The 26,555-nt window shown below is 43.7% G+C and overlaps 1 protein-coding gene across 6 annotated transcripts in view; it reads right to left on the bottom strand.

Moving 5' to 3' along the window:
* Window positions 1–4,330: 4,330 nt before the first annotated feature.
* PAG1 (phosphoprotein membrane anchor with glycosphingolipid microdomains 1) overlaps window positions 4,331–26,555 on the bottom strand; it is a 128,012-nt gene continuing 105,787 nt past the window's right edge. For 4 of the 6 annotated variants that reach the window (XM_032869122.1, XM_032869124.1, XM_032869123.1 and 1 more), the window contains 6 exons: window positions 20,149–20,355; window positions 18,574–18,625; window positions 15,363–15,459; window positions 13,093–13,694; window positions 8,951–9,010; window positions 4,331–4,763 (listed from right to left, as the gene is read on the bottom strand). In XM_032869122.1, coding sequence (XP_032725013.1) covers window positions 4,395–4,763; window positions 8,951–9,010; window positions 13,093–13,694; window positions 15,363–15,459; window positions 18,574–18,625; window positions 20,149–20,273 — 1,305 coding nt within the window. In that variant the 5' untranslated portion in view covers window positions 20,274–20,355 and the 3' untranslated portion in view covers window positions 4,331–4,394. Of the gene's footprint in view, window positions 4,764–8,950; window positions 9,011–13,092; window positions 13,695–15,362; window positions 15,460–18,573; window positions 18,626–19,806; window positions 20,356–26,555 lie in introns of those variants that run through there. The other 2 variants (XM_032869126.1, XM_032869127.1) reach the window with 2 other exon arrangements.

Raw genomic sequence — 26,555 nt, 5'->3', positions numbered from 1 at the left:
AGAAAATACTACCATAGGACAAAGAATATAGATTTCACTGCAAAAAAAAAAAAAGCCATATTTGAAATTTAGACACATGTTCCTATTTTTCACATCAGTCACTTATTAACAGCAAACATTACACTTTAACTTTCCTCAATTACACAGTGCAATAAGCCTGTCAAGACGGTGCCTCCAGCAGCCCAGAGGAAGCTGGCAGGGACCGGAAGCCAACACTTGCAGAAGAATGGCATCACTCGATCACACGGGCTTATAGGAACTAGTACAAGGAGCACTGAAAAAAACGTCATTTACTCATTTACAAAATCCTACTTGAGTCTTGAGCTGCGGCTCTGTGATTATCCACGTTCCCACCTCCGAGCTGGGCTCCGTCCGTAATGCTACCTCGGGGCTTGTTGGCTCTGCGCTAAACTCTCCAGAGAGTGAAAGAAAATGCAGCCTTGTGAGAACAGGCTCTGCTCCTGCCACCCAGTGGGGGTCACCTTGCTGGGGCTCCATCCTGGCTCACGTGGCTCTTGGTGCTTTCTGCCAGATCTCTTCTCCACATGATCTCTGAGAAGGATGCCTATTTACATTTCCTCCTGTCATGTTGAGTATGTAATGAGCCACACATATAAGAAAACTATTTTAAAATACCACTGTTCTTCAGCTAAGAGAATTATGGATGCAATTTAGAATCTGAATTTATTAATTAGAAAAATGATATGAGGTAACTTAGGAAGGTTTTCTTGTAATTACTAAATGAAAACTATTAGATAACTTTTTTTCTATTCTGCTTTTATTACAATAGTCATCACATTAATAGGGTAGACATTCCAAATACATATTAGGATGTATCCTCACTAGTCAGGCACCAGAACTTTATATATGTATATGTGTGTATACATAAATATATATGTATAGTGTACATACACACACATATACAGTTTGTTACCGGTTAAAGTAAATAAATGCTCTAATTAGAAAAATGAAAATCTAATACAAGAACAGATCTAGTGACATCCTGAGATTAAATGTTAGTTTTTTGTGTGGACTGCCTATTGTTAGCACTCAATTAAAATTAACTCTTAGATTTTGAGGGTAGATTTTGAGGGCAGATAAATCAGTAATTAGCCTTTTCACTACAAAGGACAGCAGTACTTTCAAAAGCTTTTAATAGACCTAATGTAATTTAGTTCAGGACTGGAAAAAAAGTTTATGTGGCCCACATATTAGCAAAAATTGCTTTCTTCTAGAATTTAAAATTTCCTCAAACATTTCACATAAAACAGGTCATACTTTCCTGCTGACTACATTTCAGAAACCGTAAAAGCAGCATAAAAAATTCTTCTAAAACTTCAAAATACCTGACTAAATAGCAAAGATTCTACTTTTAGGCAAGATGAGTTTATAATTCTGACTTATAAACAAACAAAAAGAATCTCCTAAAGCTTATTTTATTTATAAGATTTCACATAACCTAAATGATAACAATGAATAATATAGATGTCAAAGTTGAAAAAAAATTATAATTACCTCTCATACAATTAAACTGTAACATTTAGCTGAACATGAAACTTTTTTCAAGAAACCATAGGCTTTTGTCCCACTCAAAGACTAGCACAGATTTTCAATGAATAAAATAAAAAGTGATGAAATTTATGAAATGCTGTACTATCAGGTCAAAACCACGATGATACATCAATGAAAATGCTTCAGTAAGGTACCCAGCAGTCTCAAGAGCAGAGCCAGCTCCTGAAGCTTACTCTGCTTCTCCCTCCCTCAACCCTAATGGATTGTGCTATTACTTTTTCTTTTAGGATGTGTACTGGAGGGCCTTCTAGTTTCTTCTAAAATATACTTATAATACTTTAAATCGCAACTTATTCTTAGCACAGATCCTCAACTCAAGAGAGAGATTTCAGTGCATATTTTATGGCTATATTGCATAGCCTTTATTTCAGAACTTCTGGAGGAAATTCTGATAATGAAGTTTCAAGAGGATATGACTATTTATAAAGAACTTTTCTGTCTAGAAATGATTTTACACTTTAGAGATCATATCCACTTCCCTGGCAATAAGCAAAGACATTATGAAGTACAGGAAAACCTTTGAGTGGTCAGGTGCTCATAAAGGACATTATTGCAGCAAGCACAATACTAGGTATGCCATGTGACACGGCCATCACCAGGAGCTAAAGAAACCCCACGGTGTAGAGATTGTGGGGTCAAACTCATCAATACGAAGTAAGCAAAGAAAATCACCAGGCAAAACAGTGCTTATGAAAGATACGAATTTAGAGAGTGAGGACCTTGGCACCTTCCTGATAACGTTTCCCCCAATCCAAGCGTATTCTGCCATTTCCTTCTAGTCCGTGTTGACTGTGCTTAGGCTTGTGAGGTCTTCATGGGAGAGACCAGGCTGACTGCAAAATAATGACAACTGAGCAGTTGACCCCGGCAAAGCTCACTTCACAATTGCAGAAATGAATTGCAGGCAGTCACAGAACCAAGCCTTGAATGCAGGGGACGGGAAGGACACACCAGTGGTCCCTACTGTCCGCAAGATGCTTCGCCCTCCCGGCTGCATCCTTTGTCATAAGGAGTGAAAACAGTGAGGTTATTCAGTCTGAAAATCCAGAGATGTCACAGCAGTACGGAATAACTGCCTCTTTTTTAAATCAGCGTAAGCAAGGGCCCCTTGCTGTAGCCACTCCGCATAATAGCAGGGTCCTTCTCAAATAAAAAGTGAACAAGTTTCCCAATGTTGGCCTTATAAAATCTACAGAGATGATTAAATTCAAACCAGGCTGAGCTCTTAATTGGAGTTACCTCAGCCACTGATTTTTGTAAAATGAAGGGGAAGAAAAAAGTCCCAATAGGCAATTTGCATTTGCAAGCACTGGATTGGAGAATCCACCACTGTAAATTTTCTTAAAAATGTAACTAAATCTTACTGGAATTATAATACCTTCATGAGGTTAATGCAGTCATCCCTAGTCATATTTCATTCTTCCATTTTTTTTTTTTTTTACCATTTCAAATATTTCAGTATTGCCCACCACAAATCACGGAAAATGGTCATTTATGTCCACTCCACTTATTTCTGTAGTGAGCCAGATGACTTTGACCAGGGCTCCAAGTACCATTTGAAAAGTCAAGTCTTTAAAAACCTTCAATATTTTAAATACTTGATTAGAAAACAGATAACAAGTACATGTAATTATCTAGCTTATGTGCTTTATGGTGTTTTTTCAGAATGAGAGTATAAATCATTGTACATAAAATCAAAATAGTTAATATACATTTTTTTCTGGCACTTTCTAGAAATTAGGCATTAAACATAAAACATCTTATAAATTTATATAACAAAAATAAATGTTTACATTTTAATTTTCGATAGATTACCTTAGGGTAGCAGTTAACTTATGAAATCTCACACTGTTGGTGTGGCAGCAGGGGTCATCAGAAATACACATTCAAGTCCACAGCCCTTCAGAGACGGACGCCATGGCTGCCGTCCAGATATGTGGTCTGTGTCCCAACATAGAGATTAAGGCTCTCTGTTTCAGAGGAATGAGCTCTGGGCTGAAACAAGTATAGAAGTACCGCAATATTCATTGAAAATACTGAAAAGGCTCTGAAGAGTTTCAAATACTGGGTGTGTAGGGGGTGGAGGAGGGGAACCGCTTTGACTAGAAAAATAAAATAAAGCATCTAAAAATGACTTCAAGTACTTCGTGAGAGGCTGCTGATGTAGAGGCCCAAATCAGGAGGCAGGAAGGTGTCAGGAGCTCAGGGGGCAGCCCCAGTCCTGCCCACTGCGGGGTTCTTGTTCTCCCAGGTGTGGCTCTCAGAAGAGCACTAGGCACCTGACAGTAACCAGCGACCAGTTTCTTACATCTTGAAACCCCAAAGTTGAAGGCAAAGGCCAAGCCTTGTGGGAGAATTTTCTTGGAATGAACCATTAGAAGTCAGACGATTTCAAGGGGAAAGAAAGCCATACATTTAAATGTGAGGAGCAGACCGCAAAAATGGGAAGAAAGGAAGAAAAACCTGGCTCTTGGGAATGGCAGTATCTTGGGCAGTTGGAGTCATGGTTCTTGATGGACGCAGTTCTTCCTTGCAGCTCGGCTTTCCTCACTCACCGGGTGAAACCATAGACAGCTGGGATCTTTCCAGAAGGGGAGGGTACATGAGGGAGATGTGCTTGGGTGGGCCCTGAGGCCCGCTCGGGGGCAGTCCCGGTACGTACCTCACTGTTTCCAGCCCCAGGAAACAGTCTCCACGTGTTCAGTTGTCATCGGGTTACTGGAGCAGCGCGCAGAGAAGGGGTTGCTTTCAATTCTTGTCCTCCGTAGAAGAAATGCCCCCAGCCCGCCGGCATACGTTGTGCGGGCTTGTCTTCCCGCTTGCTAGAGCCTGGTGATATTGCGGCATTGCTGCAAGTCCCCAATGCTCTCATAGTCATTCTCTTTTGGGAAAAGGCCACGCTGGCCATTGGTCTCTGGGGTGGCCTTGTCTTCCTCTCTGTTTAGAGTTTGTATTGCTTCGTAATCAGGCTCCGGCTCCTCACTGGGTCTCACTGCTGGTGGAAGAGTGCTGACGCTGTTTGGAGTTTTCTCGAAGTCTTTAACAGTAGCATAGAGATCATTACAGGAAGAGGGGGATCTCTGAGTAGCTCCTTGGACAGAGGTGTGGCTGGACTCTGGTGCTTTGAGAGTCTGTCCTGATTTATTCCCTGACTGTCCAGGTTTATTTACTGAGGAATACATGGCTGAGATCTAGAAAACAAAGGGTAAATGAAATAAGCTTCAAGTTTGACTTCTCCCTGCCCCTTTATAGTGACAAGCTAGATACTTAGCACTATAGGCATGTGTGTGTCCCTTGCAGGTTGCTTTTTGGTTTTTTCTTTGACCAGTTTTCCCTCCAGCTTTAGTGAGATATCATTGACATATAACTTATGTATGTTTAAGGTGTACAACATGATAACTTGATAGATACTGTAAAATGATTACCACAAAGGTTAGTTAACTCCTTCATTGCCATAATTATCATTTTTGTGTGTGTGTGGTGATAACATGGAAGATCTACTCTTTCAGCTTTCAAGTACGATAGTATACTCCTTTTAATTATAGGTACCATGCTCTATATTAGAGCCTCAGAACTTATTCAGGATATAGCTGGGAGTTTGTACCCTCTGACTAAGGTATCCCTATTTCCCCTACTCCCCAACCCCTGGGAACCCCCATTCTATTTGCTATTTCTATGGTTTGGCCTTTTTAGATTCCACATGTAGGTGAGAACATACAGTATTTGTGTTTCTCTGACTTTTTTTTACTTGGCATAATGCTCTCAAAGTCTATCCAAGTTGTCACAAAAGGCAGAATTTCCTTCTTTTCCATGACTGAATAATATTCCTGTGTGTGTGTGTGTGTGTGTGTGTGTGTGTGTGTGTACACCTCACATTTTCTTTATTCATTCACTGGCTGATGAACACTTAGGTTGTTTCCACGTCTTGGCTATTGTGAATAATGCTGCAAAAACATGAGGGTGAAAATACGTCTTCAAGACAGTTTCATTTCATTGAGATATAAACCCCGAAATGGATTCTTTGTTACCTGTACTGATCCTTGAGTATACTTCTAGAGAACAATTATATATAGTATCTTCAACTTTGCAAGTAGACCAGCCATATTGGCGTAACTCCATGAACACCAGGTTCTCTGGGTCCTCTGAGGGGCAGGCATGAGGAGAGCATGAGGAACAGGAAGTTCAAGAGGTCCTTGGGACCTCACTACAGTATCATGTTTTATTTGATTTCTATTATCAGAATGCTATTTCATCTGAAAAAAAAAAAAAGGCTCTACTGCTTTAGAAAAAAGGGCAGAAAACATGTTAGATGAATGGTTCTCAAAATGTGGGCTTCAAACTGGCAGTACCAGAATCTGGGAATTTATTAGAAAGCTAAGGGCTCCATCCCAGAAAGCAATGAATCAGAAATGCTGGGGCATAGAGCCCCAAAGGCCCACTAAAGTGTGAGAACCACTGAATTAGACTATCTGACCCACTCTTTCTGCATGAAAGTAGTCTGAAAAGTAGGTCCTGGATTCTGGTTGGCAATACACATATATCTATAAAAGCTTCATTTTCCATTAATTTTCAACTTCATTGCATCTTACTGGTTAAATAGACATTTACAGATGGGGCTAAGTTTTCTTCAGTGGGAAAAATTCATTCTTATTTGCAAACCAGCCAACTCAGAAATGAAATTTGGAGACAGTTAACGTATAGGGCACTCTTTCCTGTGGGAAGATTGGGCTACTTTCCAGGCATACCTACTCAGTCTCCCTAATATACCCCCATATAACCTCTACTATCAAGAGGGATTTAATTTTTGTTGGTAATCATAGATTAAACATACTGATTAAGAGATTTTTTTTGAGGGTTATTATTTTACTGTTAGAAATCATGCTTGGAAATAAGTGGAAATATCCTTCATTATCTATATTTATCTTGGCCATAATGATTGATTAATTCAAATACCCAGGAAATAAATGAACATGCCTGTTGACAGATGCTTGGCTTCCCAAGTGCAGAGAGATATTTTCTTGCTTTCACATATCTCACATACTGTGGATGAAGTTTCCAGCTGGCCTCAAAAGCTTCTCAAGACAGGCCTGCTGCATGCTAACTGGTCATTTGCATGAGAACTTTTCATTGCAGTCTGGGGGCTCTGTTTTGCCAGGCCTTGACAATCCAAACATTTGGAGCCAGAGAAATCATCTTTGGGAAGCGCTTGCCATGTTGCTCTGACCCTTCTAATGAATATTAAATTGACATTCTCACTCAAAATCTCACTGACAAACTCAAAATCTTAGAGGAAATTAGGAAGAATTAAGGTACATCATCTGCTTTTCCTAGCGAGGTACAAATATCTTAATATCTAAAAGGTGGTCTGAGCCGAAAATGTGGCTAGATTATCAAGCGTACATCATAGATGAGGATGAAGAGGGGAGGCAGCGTACTAGCTGGCCTCTTCACCTTCACGGGAGCATCAAGGCTGAACACACAATGGGATTGGCCTCTGAGCTTCTCTCCTCAACGCTCTTCCCCCAATGCCTGCCATAAATGCCCCTACTCTTTGTAATTACTTGGGTTTTCTTGGTCTTTATATTCTTTTTAGAAAGTTATAGGCTCTTTCATTAATTTGGAACTCGTATTATTTCTGGGCAGGAACCTACTCTGCAGAGGATGTCGTAAATTTTAATGCTTATAAAAGATTCTCAAGTCTTCTAATGTTCTGTTTGAGTATTTGCCTTCAAGGACTATTCTGTTTTGTTGGGAGTAAATTTTGTTCCTTTCAAGCCCCCTTGCTATTTGGCTTCATAACTTTTCTCTCTTAAATCTTTCATCTTTATTATTCTGGCTATAAATTGTTATTATGTTCTCCTAAATTACTCTCCACCTTTTCCCCATTTCTCTTTCTATAAGCAGCCCTTTCCCCATCATTCTGCTAAATTGGGATAATAGTACTGAAAACTCAGATCTCAGTTTCAGTCTGGACTAACATTCTATTACACTAATACAGAAATAAGTGACTTCCGTAATTATTTTTTTCTAAAACATCTTCCTAAAATGACTGTATGTGAATCACAGCACTTTAATCTATGTTAAAAATTCATCAGTATATCTAGGTCCTTTTTTCTACAACCACAAACAATGTAAGATTAGAAGAAAAGTAATTTAAATTTTTACTTAGTCTCAATGTATTTTAAAGGCCTGGTTTCCAGAGCTCTCATATATTCTACTTTCTTGTCCAGTGGGGAGGGCTGTGGAACAGTGTGGATGAGAGAAGGCTGGAAGAAGGCAAAGGAGCCGCCACAGGCTGGCAGGAGGGCACGCTGCTTTAGTGAGGGGAGGGGCGGGCACTGTGTGCACAGAGAGAGCGGTGTGGGAAAGAAACCAGGGGAGCTGGCTACTGACTGAGTTTGAGGACAGTAAGGAAATGGGGTGGGAAGGATGATGTCCAGGGTTCTGGCTTATAAGGTCAGGTGGCTAGATGGCAGATCCATTCCCGGGGGCAGGAAACACAGAAGCAAGTGGGCAGCATTACCTGTGGACAGCTCGTCTGATCTTTGAACTTCCAATGTGGGATCGTAGTCTATTTCCTATTTTAATACTCTGTGCAAAGTGTGATGGTAGGAGGGGACGTACCTGCATATGCATATCATTTTTCTACATGTACCAAATTTACCGTACTAGTAATTCTAGGCAGAAGCTATATATCGCCAGATAAATTAAGGTGTTCAGCTCTCTGAGCCTAGCTTTACTGTGTGTGTGTGTGTATGTATGTATATATGTATATACTGGGTTGTGTAAGTTTAATGGTTCACTGAAAAGTTGAACCAGTGAATATTTAGCCCTGGTACTTGGGAGAATTGAGAGTCCTCTCCTGTTGGCTGCTATATCTGACTGTCGAGCCAGCCTGGAATTGGACTTCCTGGAGTTACCTGCTCTCGGCCTCCAAAATTCCTCATTAAAACCTTTCTCCTCCATCTCCTAGACTGGATTAAGTTCCCTATACCCACCTGTTCAATTTCCTGTATTTTCCAGTCCATGATTAATTTCCTTCAAAGGTGGCCTTCTTGATTGCTCACTAAAACTCTCAATCATAAATTTCTCTCTTCTCATCCTACTTTCTCCCCTCCTCTATTTTTTTCTGATGCTTCTTTCCTACTCAGTTTCTTTTACTTAGGTGACCTGTTTATCCTCTCTTCCTTCATGTCTTACCCTCTGCCAGTCACTCTCTGAACCATTATAAAGCCAACATCCCCAAACCCTGATCTCCAGACATATGCTGAAGAGAGTATTTTAGCTTTTTTGGAGAAGGTAACATGACAGTCATTTATGCAAGGAGAGAAACTCTTTAGAGCTTTTGTGATTATTTAAAAAAAGCAACAAAACTCACCTCATCTTCTGTGAGAGTTGGGTCCTCTTCCCGGGACTTGTACGACAATGAGCTAAATCTCTGTTAAAATAAACACAAACCAAGGGAAGGTATAGTCTGAGGTCAATAATCCATCTTTTCTTTCACATATGTTGTGACACGTCTATCTATAAAAATGTTTTCAAATGTTTTTTAGGGAAGAAGTTTTTCTACAAAGAAATATGTCAAGCAACTGAAAAACACTTAATAAAAAATCTGTGTGATGTTGTTCAATACCCAGTAGTATTAAATACCCAGTGCTCTTCCTGATCACTGGTGAATTCAACCCTCCTGTGAGGCCTTAATGCTGCTCCCTGTCATACCACAACTGCTCATACACCCAGTCCCTGCTCTCCTAGCTGTCCACTTCCCACTTTTTCCTCTCTCCCCAAACTCCAACACCTTCTCACCCATCCTTAGTCTTAGCTGGTGGCCCTGAGAAAACTGAAGAAATCAGAAGACATGTCCATGAACTTTTACCCACCTGCCCCCATCGCTGCATTCGTGAGTTTTCCTTCCTCCCCATCACCAAAGAACTCTCCAAGCCCCTCTTTAAGATGACCCCCTCCTCTCATGCATGAGATCCTGGCCCTCCCCATCTACTCAGGAATATGTGCTCCAGCAAGTCTCCCATTTTGTTTATACCATCAGCTTTTCCCTCGCTATGAAATCATTCCCACCCACGTGAAACCATGCTGATCTTTCTGTTTCTAAAAACAAAACAACCCTTCTTCCAGTTCCATCTATTGCCTCGTCCCTTTATAGCAAAACCTCCTAAAAGAGTTGTCTGAAGAAATTGCTCAAATAGTTTTTCTCTTCTTATTCTCTCCCTAAACCCATTTCAGTCAAGTTTCTCCCTCTGAGACTCCCAAGGACACCAATATCCACCGTGTAACCAATGGGACGGTCAGTCCTCAGCCCGTACTTTCTGATCCACTGCTGTGTTTGCCATAGTGGCCACTCCTCTGTCCCTGCACCTTCTTCACTTGGCTTCAAGGACATTGAACTTCCCTGTTTTTCTTTCCTATTTTAGTGTCCTCTGCTCGTTCCTTTTCCTTCCCAGACCTGTGCCCCGGGAACTCTTCTAGATGCCATTGACACTCATTTGATGACCTCATTCAATGTCATAGCTTTAGGAAAAACTTTCTGCTGAGGATTTCCAAGTGTACAAATGCAGCCCAGGCCTTTTCTCATAAGGCTGCTCATTCGTGCATCCAGTATGTGTCCAAAACAGAAGATGTCTAGCACTGAATACCCAGTCTTCTCCCAAAACTTGCCTGCCTGTAGTCCTCCTCTTCATTTCAGTTAAGGGTGATTCCATCTTTCCAAAGGCTCAGGCCAAACCTGGAACTCATCATGAATTTTTCTTTCTTTCATTACACATCTGGTCCCCCAGCAGAACTCCTGGCTCTCGTTTAGCGTCTCCCATTATTGCCCTGTTCCAAGCCACCATCCTTTCTTGTCTGGTTTGTGAGAATCCCCACCTGATTGGTCTCCTACCTTTGACACTTGAATTTGACACTACAGTTGGGGCGATCTTTTCCAAACTTAAGAATAATCCGTTCTTCTGCTCAAGATTTTCTAACGACCCCCTTTTTATTCAGATTTTGAATACAGGCCACACAGGATTGGGCCCTTTGTTATTTTTCTATCACTCTTCTCTGGCTACACCTGTGCCCTCTTCTTCCATGGGTGGGCCGGGCAAGCTCCAGCCTCAGCGCCTCGCACTGCCCCTTCCCTGCTCCACCTGCTTTTCCCCAACTTTCCTGTCTCCTTGAACATTTCATTCAGATGCCACTTTCACAGTAGGCATGCCTTGACCATCTATTCACAATTGTACTCCCACTCTACTTTCCTTGTCCTCCTTATTCTAATTTTCCCCTGTAAACCTTAAAACCTTCTAAAATAAGTGTGTGTCTTATGTGTCTATTTATGTCTCTCTCTCCCCACTAAAGTGTAAGCTCCACAGGGGCAGGAATTTTTGTTCATTTGTATGTTTTGGTGACCAGTGTATTCTCAGCACCTGGAAGGTTGTGTGGCACATAGTTGGTGCTCACTAAAATCTTTTTGTGCATTAATGAAAAAATGAATGAATATTAAATATTTCAAGTTCCTGAATTACTTAAAATTAGGATTGTTTATAATGGAGATGATGGGTTATTCATTCTTGTATTACTGTAGAAAAGTAATCTGATTCCCAGATGGATAGTTTCAGATTCTAATGTGATATCTGGAGAATTGTTTACAAGTAGTGGTTAGATAATTGACCTTCTTATCTTTCAAGTGCTTTTAAGTAAAGCCTTAATTGCTTCAGGCACAATTTATATGAAGGGCAAAATGTTATGCTGCATTTTTGCATTTCATGACTCGGTTCATAAACACCTATATTGAGGCTCTCAGCAGCTGATTTCATGGGTAATATTAAAGTCGAAATGCATTCAGAGAATACAGTGAAGAATGACTTACATGGTATAACCTCTATAACCATAGCCAGGATTCACATTTTGATCATGAACTCCAGATCCTTTTTAAGGCTACTATTGACTGACCTACTTGTCCTTCCTACCAAAACCTGAGATGAGAGAACCTTGCTTTTTCCTGTGTAGAGAACAGAAATTATATTGTAGTTGCCTAAGAAGACTGGCCTAGTTAAATTCCAAGGAGATATTTACAACAGAAGATGTGAATTTCAGGCTGTTGTGGTCTGGTTCGCAGAAAGAGAGAAGGCTTGGCCATTGTTTTATTTATTTATTTATTTATTTATTTATTTATATTTTATTTAAAAAAAATTTTTTTTAAAGATTCTATTCGTTTATTTGACAGAGATCACAAGTAGGCAGAGAGGCAGGTAGAGAGAGAGGAGGAAGCAGGCTCCCTGCTGAGCAGAGAGAGCCCGATATGGGGCTTGATCTCAGAACCCTGAGATCATGACCTGAGCCGAAGGCAGAGGCTTTAACCCACTGAGCCACCCAGGTGCCCCAGCTCGGCCATTGTTATTACATTTCAGAGCTTTGTTGAATATCTAAACTTAAGAGTTAAGGCTACTGTGGAAAGAATCTAGATGTCCATTAACAGATGAATGGATAAAGATGTGGTGTGTGTATATACACACACAATGGAATACTATGCAGCCATCAAAAAACCGAAATCCTGCCATTTGCAATGACGTGGCTGGAACTAGAGGGTATTATGCTAAGCGAAGGAAGTCAGTCAGAGAAGGACAATTATCATATGATCTCCCTGATATGAGGAATTTGAGGTTGTCGGGGGTAAGGAGGGAAAAAATGAAACAAAATGGGACTGGGGAAGGAGACAAACCATAAGACTCTTAATCTCAAGAAACAAACTGAGGGTTGCTAGGGGGTGAGGGGGGTATGGAGAGGATGGCTGGGTTATGGACACTGGGGAGGGTATGTGCTATGGTGAGTGCTGTGAATTGTATAAGACTGATGATTCACAAGCCTGTACCCCTGAAACAAATAATGCATTATATGTTAATAAAAAAAAATTTGAATGGATGCCTATGGGAGGAGGGCAGTGAGATTGGGAATGGTGGATTAAGGGGAAAAAACAAGAAAATAAACATTTTTCTTAAAAAAAAAAAAAAAGTTGTAGGCTACTGTTTTGAAACTGTCCCAAGATAAAATCTACTTGATTCATATAAAAGCGCATAGAAGCAGGTACTACCAGTGGCCCCTATGAGTCTGTCTTGTCCATGTGTATTCCTGTGCTCTGACTTCTGGGGTCCCAGGGGGTAAAGATCATCCTGCTGCTTGGGGCAGCAACGAGCAGAAGGGGTAACTATGTGGCCAAGAGTCTAGTCTCCATTTAATTCCTGATCTTCAAAATGAAGAAAATAGTATTTGGTCCCAGTTAAACATGATGTAAAAACTGGAAAATATCCAAGTTAGGTGCCAACAGAGAAATATTTTACAAGCATGAGTTTTCAGTATTTTACTATTTGGAGGGGGGAATAAGTCAAACACAGCTTACGCTAAAACAGCTTTCATCATTCAGCGAACCTGTAAGTGTTTGTATATATTTCCCAGAACGATGTGCCAATAAAAGCCCCAATCATGCCCAATCATGACAAAAGCACATGAAAGAAAACCACGGGAGCCCACCTTGTTTGTTTCGCTGGTCCCCTCTGCGGCTCCCTCCTCCTCTGTCTTGTTCTCTTCCTTCTCCTGAAGGTTTTCATTCTCATCCAGAAGTTTAATGGGGACAGGTGGTGGGGCCTCCTCTTCCAAGTCGCATGAATTTCTGAGAACGGTCTCTGCGTTAACACTCTGTCGACACTTTTTGTTTCTGTCCACGGAGGCATACTCAGCAAAGTCCGCCTCGGGGGCTTGGGGCCCCGGAAGCTCTTTCAAAGCGGAAGTCGACTTTGACCTGCTGCTGTGGCCTTTCCCTGGGTTCATGGCTGCTGCCACCTCCTTTATTTCTTTCACAGTTTCATACAAGCAGTCCTCCACCATATTCTCTTGGGAGGAACTATCCTTGAGCACTTCATACGGCCCTTCTGTCCCCAGGCCCTGGTCCCCGTCCACGCTCCTCGCGTTGAGCATCGTGTCCACTGCGCTGTCAGGAGGAATTCTGGGCAGTTCCCGGCTCTGGTGACACTTTGGCTTCCCCGTGCTGTCCTGGGAGTCCAGCAGATCCGAAGCTGAGGTCTGGACCTCCTCATAATGTTGCATGCAGGTCAGAGTACTGTCTTCTGAAAGGACTGAAGCAGCAGAAGTATTAAAAATGGAGAAAGACTATCCCTTAAATAATTATTGCAGTGAACTGGGGTAATCCAAAGTCAAGTTAAATCAAGGTGCTTGTTTTTTATTTGACTCTACACTGCAAATTGCAGACAATATGATTGTTGATTTTTCAGCCACAGCTGAAACTAGGGCCAGCTATTTTACATCTTTCCAATACAATGTTTAATAAACTGTCTTAGCTATAAATTTGGTTCACACTTTCATTGCTCCTTGGTGGGATTCTTGTAGGCAGTGTGTCTAATGTGACCAGAGGTCTGATTCTGTGAGAGGCTGGGCACCAAAGTTGGGGGGCACACATGGTGGCCACCTTCCATTTGGAGGGAATAATTGGTAGCCATCTGCTTTTCAGTGGTCACTTTTGTTTGGCAGACGTGGTGGAAACAGTGGGGTAAAATGTACCCTCAACCGCAAGTACAAAGGGATGGTACACCTGTGGCTCTTTAAAGGTCTTCCTTCTGTCTTGCTGCTCCTTTCCCCTACCATTTCTACCCCAAATTAGAAAATCAAATGTGAAATTCTTAGATTTCCATAGATGTGCACTGTGTGGAATCATTCAGTCATCCCTCTGTCAAATGCTTTTGAATGCCTACTACATGCCAGAGACTGTTAAAGTGCATCATCATCATCATACGTCATACATCAACAAAGCCTAGCCCCACTCTTCTCATACTTAACATGGCAGTGAAAAAGTTCTTAAATGACTGTCGCTCCATTTTATAGTCTTTATATAGACGTTTAAAAAGTATAAGTGCATATGTATAAATGTGTACTTAAATACCTATATTCATGCATATATTTCTTATATACTTTTTATATAACATACGGTCCTTACATATTATGTATAGTCCTTATATGCCTGTGTATGTGTGTATTTATGACTTAGGAGTTTTAATCTTTGTTTTTACTGACTAGACCAGGGTTCTCTAAGGCCCTTGGAGCCCAGGCCCGTGTCTAGTACAGTGGTAGGCAATGCGGAATGTGTACCCCAGCATCACAGAGGTGCAGATCAACGACCTGCTGAGCCCGAGATGGGAGAGCAGCCCGAGTTACCCCGGGGGGCCCAGTGTGATGATGAGGGTCCTTTGAAGTGACAAGAGGCAGGAGAGTTGGAAAGAGACGGGGAGATGGAGGGAAAGGCTAGGAATCAAGAAATGATGACGGCCACAAGAAGCTGAAAGAGGTAAGGGAATGGATTCACCCCAGAGCCTTCAGGAGGAAATGGAGCTCTGCTGGTACCCTGACTTTGGGCTCTGGGTTAATACATTTCTGTTGTTCTAAGGCTCTGAGTTTGTGGTAATTGGTTGAAGCAGCAACATGCTACTGTTTCTTCACCCATAAGCTGTAACAAGGGCTATCTTACAGGGAGTAATAATACTATTAATAACAGTAATCTTATCGGGTGTTGTAGGGATGAGTTAGTATACAAATCTTAGAGCAATGGCACAGAGAAACCAATGAATCAATATTAGCCTTTCATCCAAATGAGCTTATTTGTGCTGAAACTGGCAGGAATACTAAGAGTGAGCACGAACACACTGCCTAGTTTTTGAGCTGCATATTCTGAAATGACTTATTTCTCAGGAGACGAGGCCTGCGTGGAAAGCCAGTATCTTTGCAGAACTTACTGTCGCCATTGGTGAGTATCCCGTTCTGCTCGCTGCTGGCAGGCGCGTCTGTGGCCAGGCTGGTAACCGAACGGCTGAACATCTCCTTATCAGAAGGCTGCAAAGCAAACGCCACATGGATCAGACTGTAGGCAGAGGACAGTCGCCATGGCTTTTTCTCCAAATGAAAACAGCAACAACAGAAAGCCAGATCCACTCAAACTTAAGTGCTACCCAGCAGATCTGAGCTGCTCAGCTGAACCCGCCACACTGGGAATGCTCCGCAGCTCTCAGGCGCTCGCAGCTACTGCACCAGCTCAGGCACGGACCACGTCCCTCGGGGTGTGGAGCTCTACTAGACAGAGTGGTCCTGGACTCTTCAGCACCCTGGGAGTCTTCCAAGACCATCTGCAGAGCTTTCTGCCCCGTGCTCTGCAAGTGGGCTACAGGTGGGACATAAGGGATCAGTCCCTTTAGCTCAAGGTGAAAAGGGGACCAGGAGCTCCCGTGCTGGTCAGAATGGACTCCGCATACAGCAGGCTCATCGATGTGCCACAGGGGCTGCAAGATGCTGTTCTTAACAGAAACGTGCCATCTGAAGGAAAGACGGGAAGAGACTGCAGCCTGGCGTAAGGGGATAACGTCACTGATGTCTGCCAAGTCTCTGCATCAGGCTTCACAAGAACTCCGTATGTTAAAGAGCACGTCTGCAAATCTTTCTTAGTGTCACGGAGTCAGGATGCCTGGAGGGAAGAACGACACTGACCGTTTTCCTACCAGGCTCGAATGTGGGGATATTACATGGAATGAGATGCGGCAGCCCGAATCACTGCTAATGTGACCTGTTCCCACATCCTACTCGCAGAAGACACAGCATGTGTGACCCAGGAAGCCACAGCTGGGTCATGTTCCGGGAGTCCACATGGAAACTTCTTATATAAGCAGCCCCAGAAGCTTGGCCAGTTGGCTTCATAAATTCTCTGACTTCTTACTGGGAACCAAATAATAATAATAATAATAATAATAGCAGCAAACAGCTCACGCTATGTCATGGACCCTTCCTGTGAGTCTGCTGCTCCTGAGTGAAGAGTGTCCTGAACTTAGGTTCTCATAGCAGACTCTCATAGCACAGAAGGGTCCCACCTGGACAGGAGTCAGAGGGGTGGTGGAGGGGGGAAGGCCCCCATTCTGGCTCCTAACAGCATCCCAACCCATCTCTGCTGAAGTAGCATAATGGGTTCTAGCCACCACGTCTAATCTCAGCTTCCATGACAGACATCCTGCAGGGGAGCGCAGAGTGAGCCTCCCTCTCTCTTGGTAGCCGCATGTGCAGACTCCAGGGCACCCTGTGCCTGGGACTGTTTGAAGCTAGGATTTAGCTGTGGCTGCTCTAGGGCTCAGGGGGGGAGCCGGGATGTAGAAGAGCTGGGATTGGGGACGGGGTGGGTGGTGGTGGTGAGGCTGACCGCAGGGGCTTCTTAGGGCTAAATGGCGAGTCTGCAAGTTGAACAAGATTTAGAAGCTGAGAGAGAAGCTCTTAGAGCTGGGTGGACAGGCTGTATGTGTGAGCTCACACACAACTGCCCCTGTGCACATGCACACCCGTGTAAGAAGAGGCTGTGGGGTTGTGAAGGCTGTGGTACATGAGCATCTCCGTCTTCCTTTCACCTGTCTGCCACCATCTTCCCTCACACCCAGGGCTGCTGCTGACCTGGGGTGGATGAGCAGGCGCTGGAGGTCTACCACGGGGGCGCTCAGGCGGGAGCATCCAGCAGAACCACACGGTGGGGGGCTTGCTAACAGTTCCCTGGGCCCCGCGCCAGCAGCACAGGCCACTCCCTGAGAACCGCTGCTCAGGAAGGACACAGGATGGAGGACAGGCCCTCCCCACTGAGCCCCAGAAGAGCCACCACTAAATCCTAGCCTCAAATAGTCCCGAGGCATGGGGATCCTGCCCTAACCTCACCTGGCACCTGGCACTGAGGAGCATGGGGGGTGGTGGAGAGACTCGGCTCCTGGGACCTGCGTGTGGGAGGAGCAATAGTAAAGCCCCCACCCCACCCCCACCACCGCCATAGCAGCAGTCTGTGGGAACAGAGGCATGGGGTGCAGCTGAGAAGTGGGTTGACAGATGGGAAAAGGGTAAATGGTCCTGGGTGCTGAGAACCCAGGACAGCCGTGGGTGTGGTGTGCGTGCCCAGAGAAGGAGGCTAGGAAACCCCAGGGGCTCCCAGCTGCTGGGGATACAAGAGTCCTGCCCCTCTGTAGGGAGGGGAGACCAGTAGTGAGACACCTCCTGGGGAAGCTCGGCCTCAGTCTGCCCGCTCCATGTTTCACACCCTCTCCCCCAAAGCAGTTTTTCCCTGATCTTGAGAAATCCAGGGACTGGAAACACTTCTGTTTTCACACTGCCACGGGCTCAAGCAAGATGGATGCCGTCAGCCCTGCCAGTACGGGGGTGGCCCGGTCCCCAGCTGCTAGAGTGGCTCAGGCGAGGGCATGACCCTGAGTGGAGAGAACATGACCAGGAGACTCACGCTGCACCTCACCAGGGGGGATCTGAGGGGCCTGAGCAGGCCCCGTAAGAAAGGAGGATGGTGGAAATCCATCTGGGCCATATACAGGATGAGGTCATGCTGGAGTCCTAATGGGGAAGCTTGCGCAGAAACATGCAGAGCGGACAGACCCCATGGAGACACACAGGGAGAACAGCACATGACAGCGACGGCACCAAGGAGCGCCAAGACTGCCAGCAAACCGCCAAAGCTAGGAGAATGGCCTGAACACGTTCGCCCTCCCAGCTCTCTAAAGAACCAGCTCCGTGGACACCTTGATCACCAGTTTTAGCCTCCAGGACTCCAAGACAGTCCCCGTGTTACTTAAGCCCCACAGGCAGTGGTCCTTTGTTACGCAGACGTAGCAAACGGTAAGAGGCCGAGCGGGTCAGAGGCGGCCCTGCGGTCGCAGGTAGGCTGGAGCTCTCGAAGGCCCTCTCTGGCAGCAGCATGAGTGCATCCATTTTAGAAACTCTCCCAGACAATCTGGCCAATTGCACAGGCCTCTAGCCACGCTGAAGAAGAATCCTACAGAGAGAGGGCACAGCCTAGACAGCCAGCAGACTCTGGCTGGGTTCTCTCCCTCGGTTTCCTTCAGCTTGCCAGCTCGTGGGCACAGTGCTCAGAGAAGCGGCTGACGTATTAAAGCACACACGGACATGTGCACACGGGCTCACCACGTTCATCAGGTTCTCATGGTCCCCACTGTGCTGCCTCGGCTTCTTCTCTCTGAAATGGAAAAATCAAACATTGCTGGATTGTCAAACATGCTATCTAGAATCAAACATACACTCCCCTTTCTATCCTAATATTTATCAACATTTAAATCTCTCTTTAAGATCCCGGTTTATTTTGCCAAGGAAGCAAAAGCCGGAAAGTGACTCCATCACTCCTTTGCAGGCATCAGGGTCTGAGTGGGGGTCAAGTCTCAGCATGAGACTGGTCATCTCTCTGGGTCTCCCTCTTCTCCCAGATTAGAAAATACAAGTTTACAACAAGAGGACTAGGCACGTCCATATCTAGAATACTAGAAATGATTTTGCCTTTTTTTTTTTTTTTTAAAAAAAATCCAGACAGTTCTCTACTCTTCATTTGTCTTAACTCAGGATCTTTGCTAAGTTGACTGCACACTGCCATGGGACTGGAAAAATAATGAAAGAAAATACAAATTTTGGCACGTCTGGGAAGGATACATGCTTTTGGGATGAGTCATATGTACTTCCAGTCTATGGAAAAGTCCATCGAATAAAAATAGAATTTATTTTTACTCAGGACAGTCTAAAGAAAGCTGTCAGTACTAGAGACTACATTTCCCACAAATGTACAAGGCAACAGTGACACCTAGTGGGAGTGTAAATAATTACAGGTCCTCCCACGTCCAGGGGAGCAAACTCTTCTGCAGGCCACGTTTTCTGATCGGACTCAGACCAAGCTGTAGAGCCCAGGTCCAAACTGGGCAGGGATTAGGAGGCTACTTGGTTCAGAGAATCAGACGTCCCCCCTCTTGACAGAGACCTCAGGGTCTCTCCTGAAGTCACTGGGAGGAGGGTTTGGAAGAGGGCTGGCTGGTCTATACCAATCCACCCGGAGGCTGTCAGCATCCGAACAGTGTCTGAGCACCTGGGAAAATACTCCCCATTAGAAAGAACTTTGCTCCTAAACAAAGATCTCTTTTGGGAGAGTATAGACATTTTATATGAGGGAGACATGGAGGGGTGGAGAAGAAGAAGCTTAACTCTAAAAAAAGACAAGATGATTATTTCTCATACAGTTCATCTCTCCCATAGGAAAATTAATCTGTTTCTTAAGAAACAGTAGTTCTAGATTACCAATCTTTAATAAAATGATCCTTTCAAATCATGTAACAGCAATAATTCTCAGTAACTCTCAAGGGGCAGCAAAAAGAGTACCTTTAAGACACATCAGACTTAAGATCTTCAAATGTGCATAGATGGCAAAAGACAGCATACAGTTTAACAAGGATGCGCTCAGAAGAGCGGCAAGAATTTCATTCTGGGGAGTTTCGTACATGAGGCTTCTTCCAGTTGCTCCTCAGCAAAATCAGATACAGATTTTCATTCAACCTCAAAAAAATGTCCTGGGATGCTTTGCAGCAGAGAAGTCAATTTTAACACAGGGGTTTCTGTGAATGCTTGCGGAGTGGGATTCCTACATGTTTTTCAGGTGAAGAATCTTCTGGGTACAGGGAACGGGTTATTTTAGGGTTCCACTGGATATCCCTTGGCTCTCACCTGTCACAACTGGAGCACAGAAAAATCAGGAAGCCGATGAGGAAGAAAGCGGCAACAGCGGCCAAACTGCCCCACAGGACAACCTGCACTTGCCCACTGCTCAGCACGCTCCCCGGGGGGCCCATGGTGGGTGCACGAAGTTGCACACGCTGATGGAGTCTGTCAGTCCTTCAGATGGGGAACATAGGCATGGGGTGCTTCGTCTTCCTGCAGAGAGAATGGTGTGTTCTGAAACAACTTCTCACTGAAGTGATAGAGTCTTGTAATGCATGCGTGTTGGGAGGGAGGCTTTGAGCAGAGTCAGGGAGGGGTGTGCAGGACGTGCTGGGTCTCTCTTGTCTAGGCCTTTGTTTCCCTCACCTAAAAACGTACAGTGGGAATGCACAAGCGCCCAGCACAATGGATAGCTTACTATTTTGAATATGTTGGGGGACAGATTCTTAAGGTCTTCAAATCAAATGAGATCACATGAATTCCATAGCAAATAAATGCTTATTTGGATTTTTTCTCCCAGAGCAGTGGAAAGCATTTATTACAGCTTTCAAAAAACACAGTTCACACCTTCCCCACCTATCTCCCTAGTTCTCGAAGCTACCACTCTTGGAGAAGGTTGAAGGCCGGTGCAGTTAATGAAGGAGAATGTCCTTTTATTCACCCCAGAACAGTTATCTGTTGTGACTGTGATTGTCTTCAGAGCCAGTTTTCACTGAACTGCTGTGAGCGCTCCATAAGCACATTTTCCAAAGAACAGATGAAAGTATGTGCTAAGAATACATCACCAGAAGTAAATAAGACCTCTTTATAAAAAACTACAAATTAAGCACAAAAGCTGTACCTAGTACATTTTAATACCTGGCCTGTCCTGGTGCTAAACACTTTCCTTGTTTACTGCTACTGGCCTGTGAAGAACACCCTGCTCATCCCCATTTTTCAGGCAAGAAAGTTGAATGGCAGAGACATTGAGTAAGTTCCTGCAAGATGGCACAGATGCAGCGTGGCAGGGTAAGCATGGGAGCCCAGCCATTTCAGACTCCAGAACTGTCGTCTTAGCCCCTAGAGGAAGCGCCCTCTCAGCAGGGGCGACTGCGTGCTCCCTGTTCCAGCTGTGAATCTTCTAAATGAAAATGGTCACATGAGTATTGTGGAATATTTTCAGTTACAGATTTTGAAAAATAGAGCAGTGTATTAAAAACTAATGATTATCCTGGGAGATACAGGCTTCCAGTTATGGAATGAATAAATCACGGGAATAAAAGTCACAGCATAGGGAATACAGTGTGGTACTGTAACAGCGTTGTCTGCTGCTAGATGGGAGCTACACTTGTGTGAGCAGAGCATGACCTATAGAGAATTGAATCACTATCTTATAAACCTGAAACTAATGTAACATTAGCTGTCAACTAGACTCAGAAATTTTTAAAAAATTAATAGTTCTCTCCTGTCAGAAAGGCCTTGCTTAAAGAATATTTGCTTTGGCTCAATTCTAGAATATTCTAACTTAAAAGGGACTGCCTTTAATCTCAAATTTCACAAATAAATTATCTTAATCAGAACTGAAAAAATTATTTTTCCTTGCAGAAGACGATCCATATTTACACTGTCGTTTGCTTCACTGAAAGAGCTCTGAGTACATTCTGGGAGCACTGCGCTGTGTGCCTCAAGCCAGCACTTGGCTGGCTTAGTGCCAAGTAGGAGTGCCCCTTGAAAGGGCTTGGAGAATAAAAGCCATTTTGGCAGAGGCAGTTCAATTGGACCAAATTTTCTCCAAGTGAGCACATACATTTATTTGAATATTCAAGATTGAAGAATAATAAAAAGCTGGAGAAAAAGAAACTTTTATCTACAATGTATGCAGAGAGTATTTTAGATGAAGTCCTTGTTTTCCTTGGGGCCCTGAATCAACATGAACACTTCCTAATGCTCTGTAAATATATAAACGTACAACTTCCTACGTAAGACAGAGCGTCTTTCTTCCTGTGCTGGTTATATATTATGCCTGTAAACAATACACGCATACAGTAATGGATGGTCAAATTGCTTCTGTATGTTTGCCCCTGGACAGCTATAACTGAATGAAAATAACCACCGCTTTTCTTCTGGTTTGTTGAAGCAATGAATAATTCACTTTAAATTTAGACTACAAATTGGCACCACAACCAGTTACTAAAATATATTCAAGCAAGCACATAAATCATGGCGACCTATGAATATATATGAAATAAATTTTTATATACAGGCCCAAAGCATAACACGTTTTAGGAAACACAAACAAAAGAGATCTGTTGTGCAGGCGTTTGTGGATTCCCTCCTTCGTTCACTCATTCGCTCATACAACAGATTTAATCAATGTCTATTTATAAAGTGCCAGATTCCTAGAAAATATTTTGCTGTGTGAATTATTCAAGAGCCAGATATCTATCCAGCAAGCTAGTGTGGAATCTGTAGGACCTTTCTCCCTTTCTGCACACGTTGTCTCTCTCTCTCAACAATGAAGTTATGTGGGGTGCCCAGCCTATCGGAACGGTGTAGGGAGACCATGAGAGTGGATTATTACGAGCTACTGAATAAAAGATGTAACTCAGAGAAAATGTGTCAAGGCTCCTGGCTCACTCCCCTTCAACTAAAATTTGTTGAAAAGCTACTAAAAGAGTTACTTTGTTCCCGGACAAGGCTCTCACAAGGAAAAGCATGACCATCAGTGCGTTTCTGAGCTGTATTCCCGAAGGACAAGGGCTCCTGTGGTTTGGGCAGCTTCTGCCTGTTAGAAGCCTCAGAGTGAAACTCCACGGGAGGACACGGGAGGACCAGGTCACAGCAGTGGTGGCAGAGCAGCAAGGGCAGCCCCCCTTTTAGGGGCCTGGCGGGAGAGCAGGGGTTTGCACACACCTGACCTCTAGACCCTTGCAGCAGACCTGGGGTGTGTGGGGGTGTTTCCTATTGTACAGCAAGGCTGTGTCAGCTGTTGTTATTCTCTCTTGGTCTCTTCCTTTGTCTGGACTTCGGTTTCCGAATTCTCTCCCCCATTCCCTCTCTGGTCATCGCCTTCCATTTTGGGGTCTTATCTACAATTAAGCTTGGACTGTATGTCCAGATGGAACCCCACCATGTGTCTGGATGCACATATCACTCCATGCTCTTTTTTCTTGCTGGGGATGAAAGTACAGATCTAGTGGTCCAGGCAGTGCAATCGCCTTTCCTCCCAAGACTAGATTCATGCGCTGGTTTCATGGAGGTTAAAAGCACTGCTCAGGGGCCAATTTAGTGTGTTCTAAACTGGGGGGGGCGGGAGGGGGAATCTGTGACGTTCCCTCTGCCTGGAAGGCTTCTATCAGGATTAGCAATAGCGGGATAGAATAAGCGGACAAGAGGCACAGTGTTTGGGAAGTAAAAAGTCACCCTGAAAAGGAAGGGCTCCTGCCGCAATGATGATATTTGCCAGTTTATACACTGTGCCTTTTTCCCAGACAAGTTCCTTGTGGAAAAGAGAATCAAAGGCTCCAAAGTCTGTGATACGTTCCTGAGGACCATCTTATTTTCCTCTAATGGGTATATCAGGGATGGTATTCTGAGTATCCAGAATTAATCTGTAGCAGCAGGACAATTTGGACACCATGAACAATATGGAGCAATCTCCCATGTTTTCATGGAGTTATTTAAGCCTCTTTCTTTCAGTCCTGTTCTTACCTGACTCAATAAAATTGTATTCAACTGTGGAATATTAGTTTTTGGAAGTTTGAAAAATATTTGTCAGACCACATGGGTAAACATTCTAAATATTCTATGAGTTACTCAACATAGGGAAAGGGAACACCATTCATTGTACCTCAGCTAACATTTATGACGGCACCCGTATGCCCTACTGAGATGAGCTGAAGATCATCATATTCATGAAAGAGTAATAGTTGCATATCATTTATTTTTTAGAATAGACGTCATTATTGGCTGCACTGATGTACACTCAGCTGAGAGTGTCACTTAATACAAATGTGTGATATTGTAAAATAGGCAGTGGTACCATCCTCCCACCCCAATTTTATATAATTCAGACTACTGTGAGGACTTGTCATTTCGCTCTGAGAAAGGTCAGTACTTGAGGTTACAGAACTCTGTTGGGGCTTCTCTGAAAAGATCTGGAAAGCAAATTTTAATAAGTATTTTGGGCAAAATTATTTTGCTCCATCATCTCTCATCCTCTTATATCCTTTCATGTTCTTAATATGTGATTCAATCAGGAAAAAACGATGGCCTTTCACTTTAAAAGCAGGTGCCACAAGGTGGCGGTATAATCCTAGTCTCAGCCCAATGATCAGCCCCTTCAAGGAAAGACATACTCTGCTGTTTGCGCCTTGTGCTAGGTGTTTCGTCTTCATTAGCCTAGACTATCAGCCACCTAAATCGATTCCAAAAGGAAAGAAAAAAAAAATCCAGATAAAATTAGTGAAAGGGGACGACCAAATGACAGCTATTTGTTTTTTTGACTCTCTTAACAGGTAGGTGCTCTGACCACAGCAGACCGTGTAAGTAACAGTTTGGTGGAGTTGGGATGGCCAGTGAGATCAGCGATAGAAGCAGACACTTTGATTCCTCTGAAGCAGGCGAGGTTGGTAATGATAGTCATTACCATTTTATAGCTGTCCTAGTCAATTCATAATTAAGCATGATAGAAACCACCTCCGCTCATGACCCCTCACTGATAGACAAAATCAGGAAGTCAGGACACAACCCCATGGGAATTCCTCCTTCCTGGTCATGACCAGGTGTGGGAACCATGAGGTAAAATGACACATTATGAGTCACAGATTAGCCAGACAAATTTAACAATAGCTGAGGAGCCAAATTCTCTGCTGGGCTCCTGTCCTGTAAGGTGTATGGGCAGATGCCCAGGCTAAGGCTAAATTAACCCATCGATAGGATTCTCGAGTCCCCTGAAATAGTTTTAAGCTCGTGTATTTAAACTCAGGTATTCTGTTCAGATTAGAGAGACTCTGATCTAGGCAAGCTGCTGTGCTGTACTCCAGATGAGTGTGAGCCGGGTCTGCGGTGAGCATGGGGAACTAAACCATTGTTGGTTGTCCATCTTGCTAAGGCACAAAGGTTCTCTGCCAAATAAGGTCGTCACAAAGATGTCCCTATTTCTCTTTTTTCCTGAGTTGGGGAAAATATATCCAAAGAGCAGAAGGTGGTGAAGGACTCCAAGGTAAGAGTCTTCTTATTGATAGTTTCTCAAACTGTAAATTTTAGAGCATCACCATGGAGCAATGACTTGACATTTCTTCCTCTGCAGCTCAAGAGAAGCACAGCACCTGTGCGCAAAAGACAAAGGAACCTGGAAATCCTGAAGGTCACTAACTGACCCTGTTATCAAGGGTTGCTGCTGAAGGCAGAACAAGCCAGGCATTCATTCTCAGAGCAAGTTATACTGAAGGCCATCTGTCAGTGTAACCGGATTACTTTTCGTAGTACCAAATGTATTGATCCACACAGGAAACGTGAAAGCTGATCCTTTCCAGGGGAGGGGTCTGTGTGGCTCTCGCTTGTCTTCAAAACGTTAAACTCACGTGACAGAAATAATATAGTTTATTGCTTATGAAAGCCCCATCACCATTTTTGTTTTTTTGTCTTTAGTAAAGCCAAGGGGTAAGAGACTGATAGGTAAGGAGTAATTTCTAAGGTTGCTTTTGCGCGTATCCTGACTTGAAGACCAATTCTTAAGGTTCATGTAATTTTTAAAGATATTTATATATTTATTTATTTAGAGCAGGCGAGTGGGGAAGAGGGAGAAGAGTCAAGCAGACTCCACACTGAGTGCAAGGCCCAACGAGGGGCTCTATCACACGGCCCAAGACCATGACCTGAGCTGTAATCAACAGATGCTCAACGGACTGAGCCACCCAGGCCCCCTCATTTTTTATTTTTAATGGTAAATCTCAAGAGAGAGGGAGGGAGAGGGGAAAAGGGAGCTACTGATAGATTCTTTTTTTTTTTTTTTTTAAAGATTTTATTTATTTGACAGACAGAGATCGCAAGTGGGCAGAGAGGCAGGCAGAGAGAGAGGAAGGGAAGCAGGCTCCCTGCTGAGCAGAAAGCCCGATGCGGGGCTTGATCCCAGGGATCATGAACTGAGCAGAAGGCAGAGGCTTTAACCCACTGAGCCACCCAGGTGCCCCTACTGATAGATTCTTAAAGACCAGGTGAGGTACATAGTAAAAGGGCTTCATTTTGTGTAAGCGAGTCTAAACGGGAAGTGTGCAACCTGGGCTTTACAGTCTATCTCCTATGCCCTTGCTCTTCTGCACTAAATTCAAAGTTCCCTGGGGGCGGGCAGGATGTGTCCACCTCATTTCCCCCCTCTTCTTAGCATCAACATAAACTGGAAAATAGGAGCCAATCAAGAAATTTTTTTTACT

This window comes from Lontra canadensis, unplaced genomic scaffold (genome assembly GCF_010015895.1).
Source record: "Lontra canadensis isolate GAN:19392208 unplaced genomic scaffold, GSC_riverotter_1.0 scaffold37, whole genome shotgun sequence".
NCBI lineage: Eukaryota > Metazoa > Chordata > Mammalia > Carnivora > Mustelidae > Lontra > Lontra canadensis.
The sequence above is the reverse complement of the archived record's forward strand: the minus strand, read 5'-3'. Positions and strand labels throughout refer to the sequence as shown.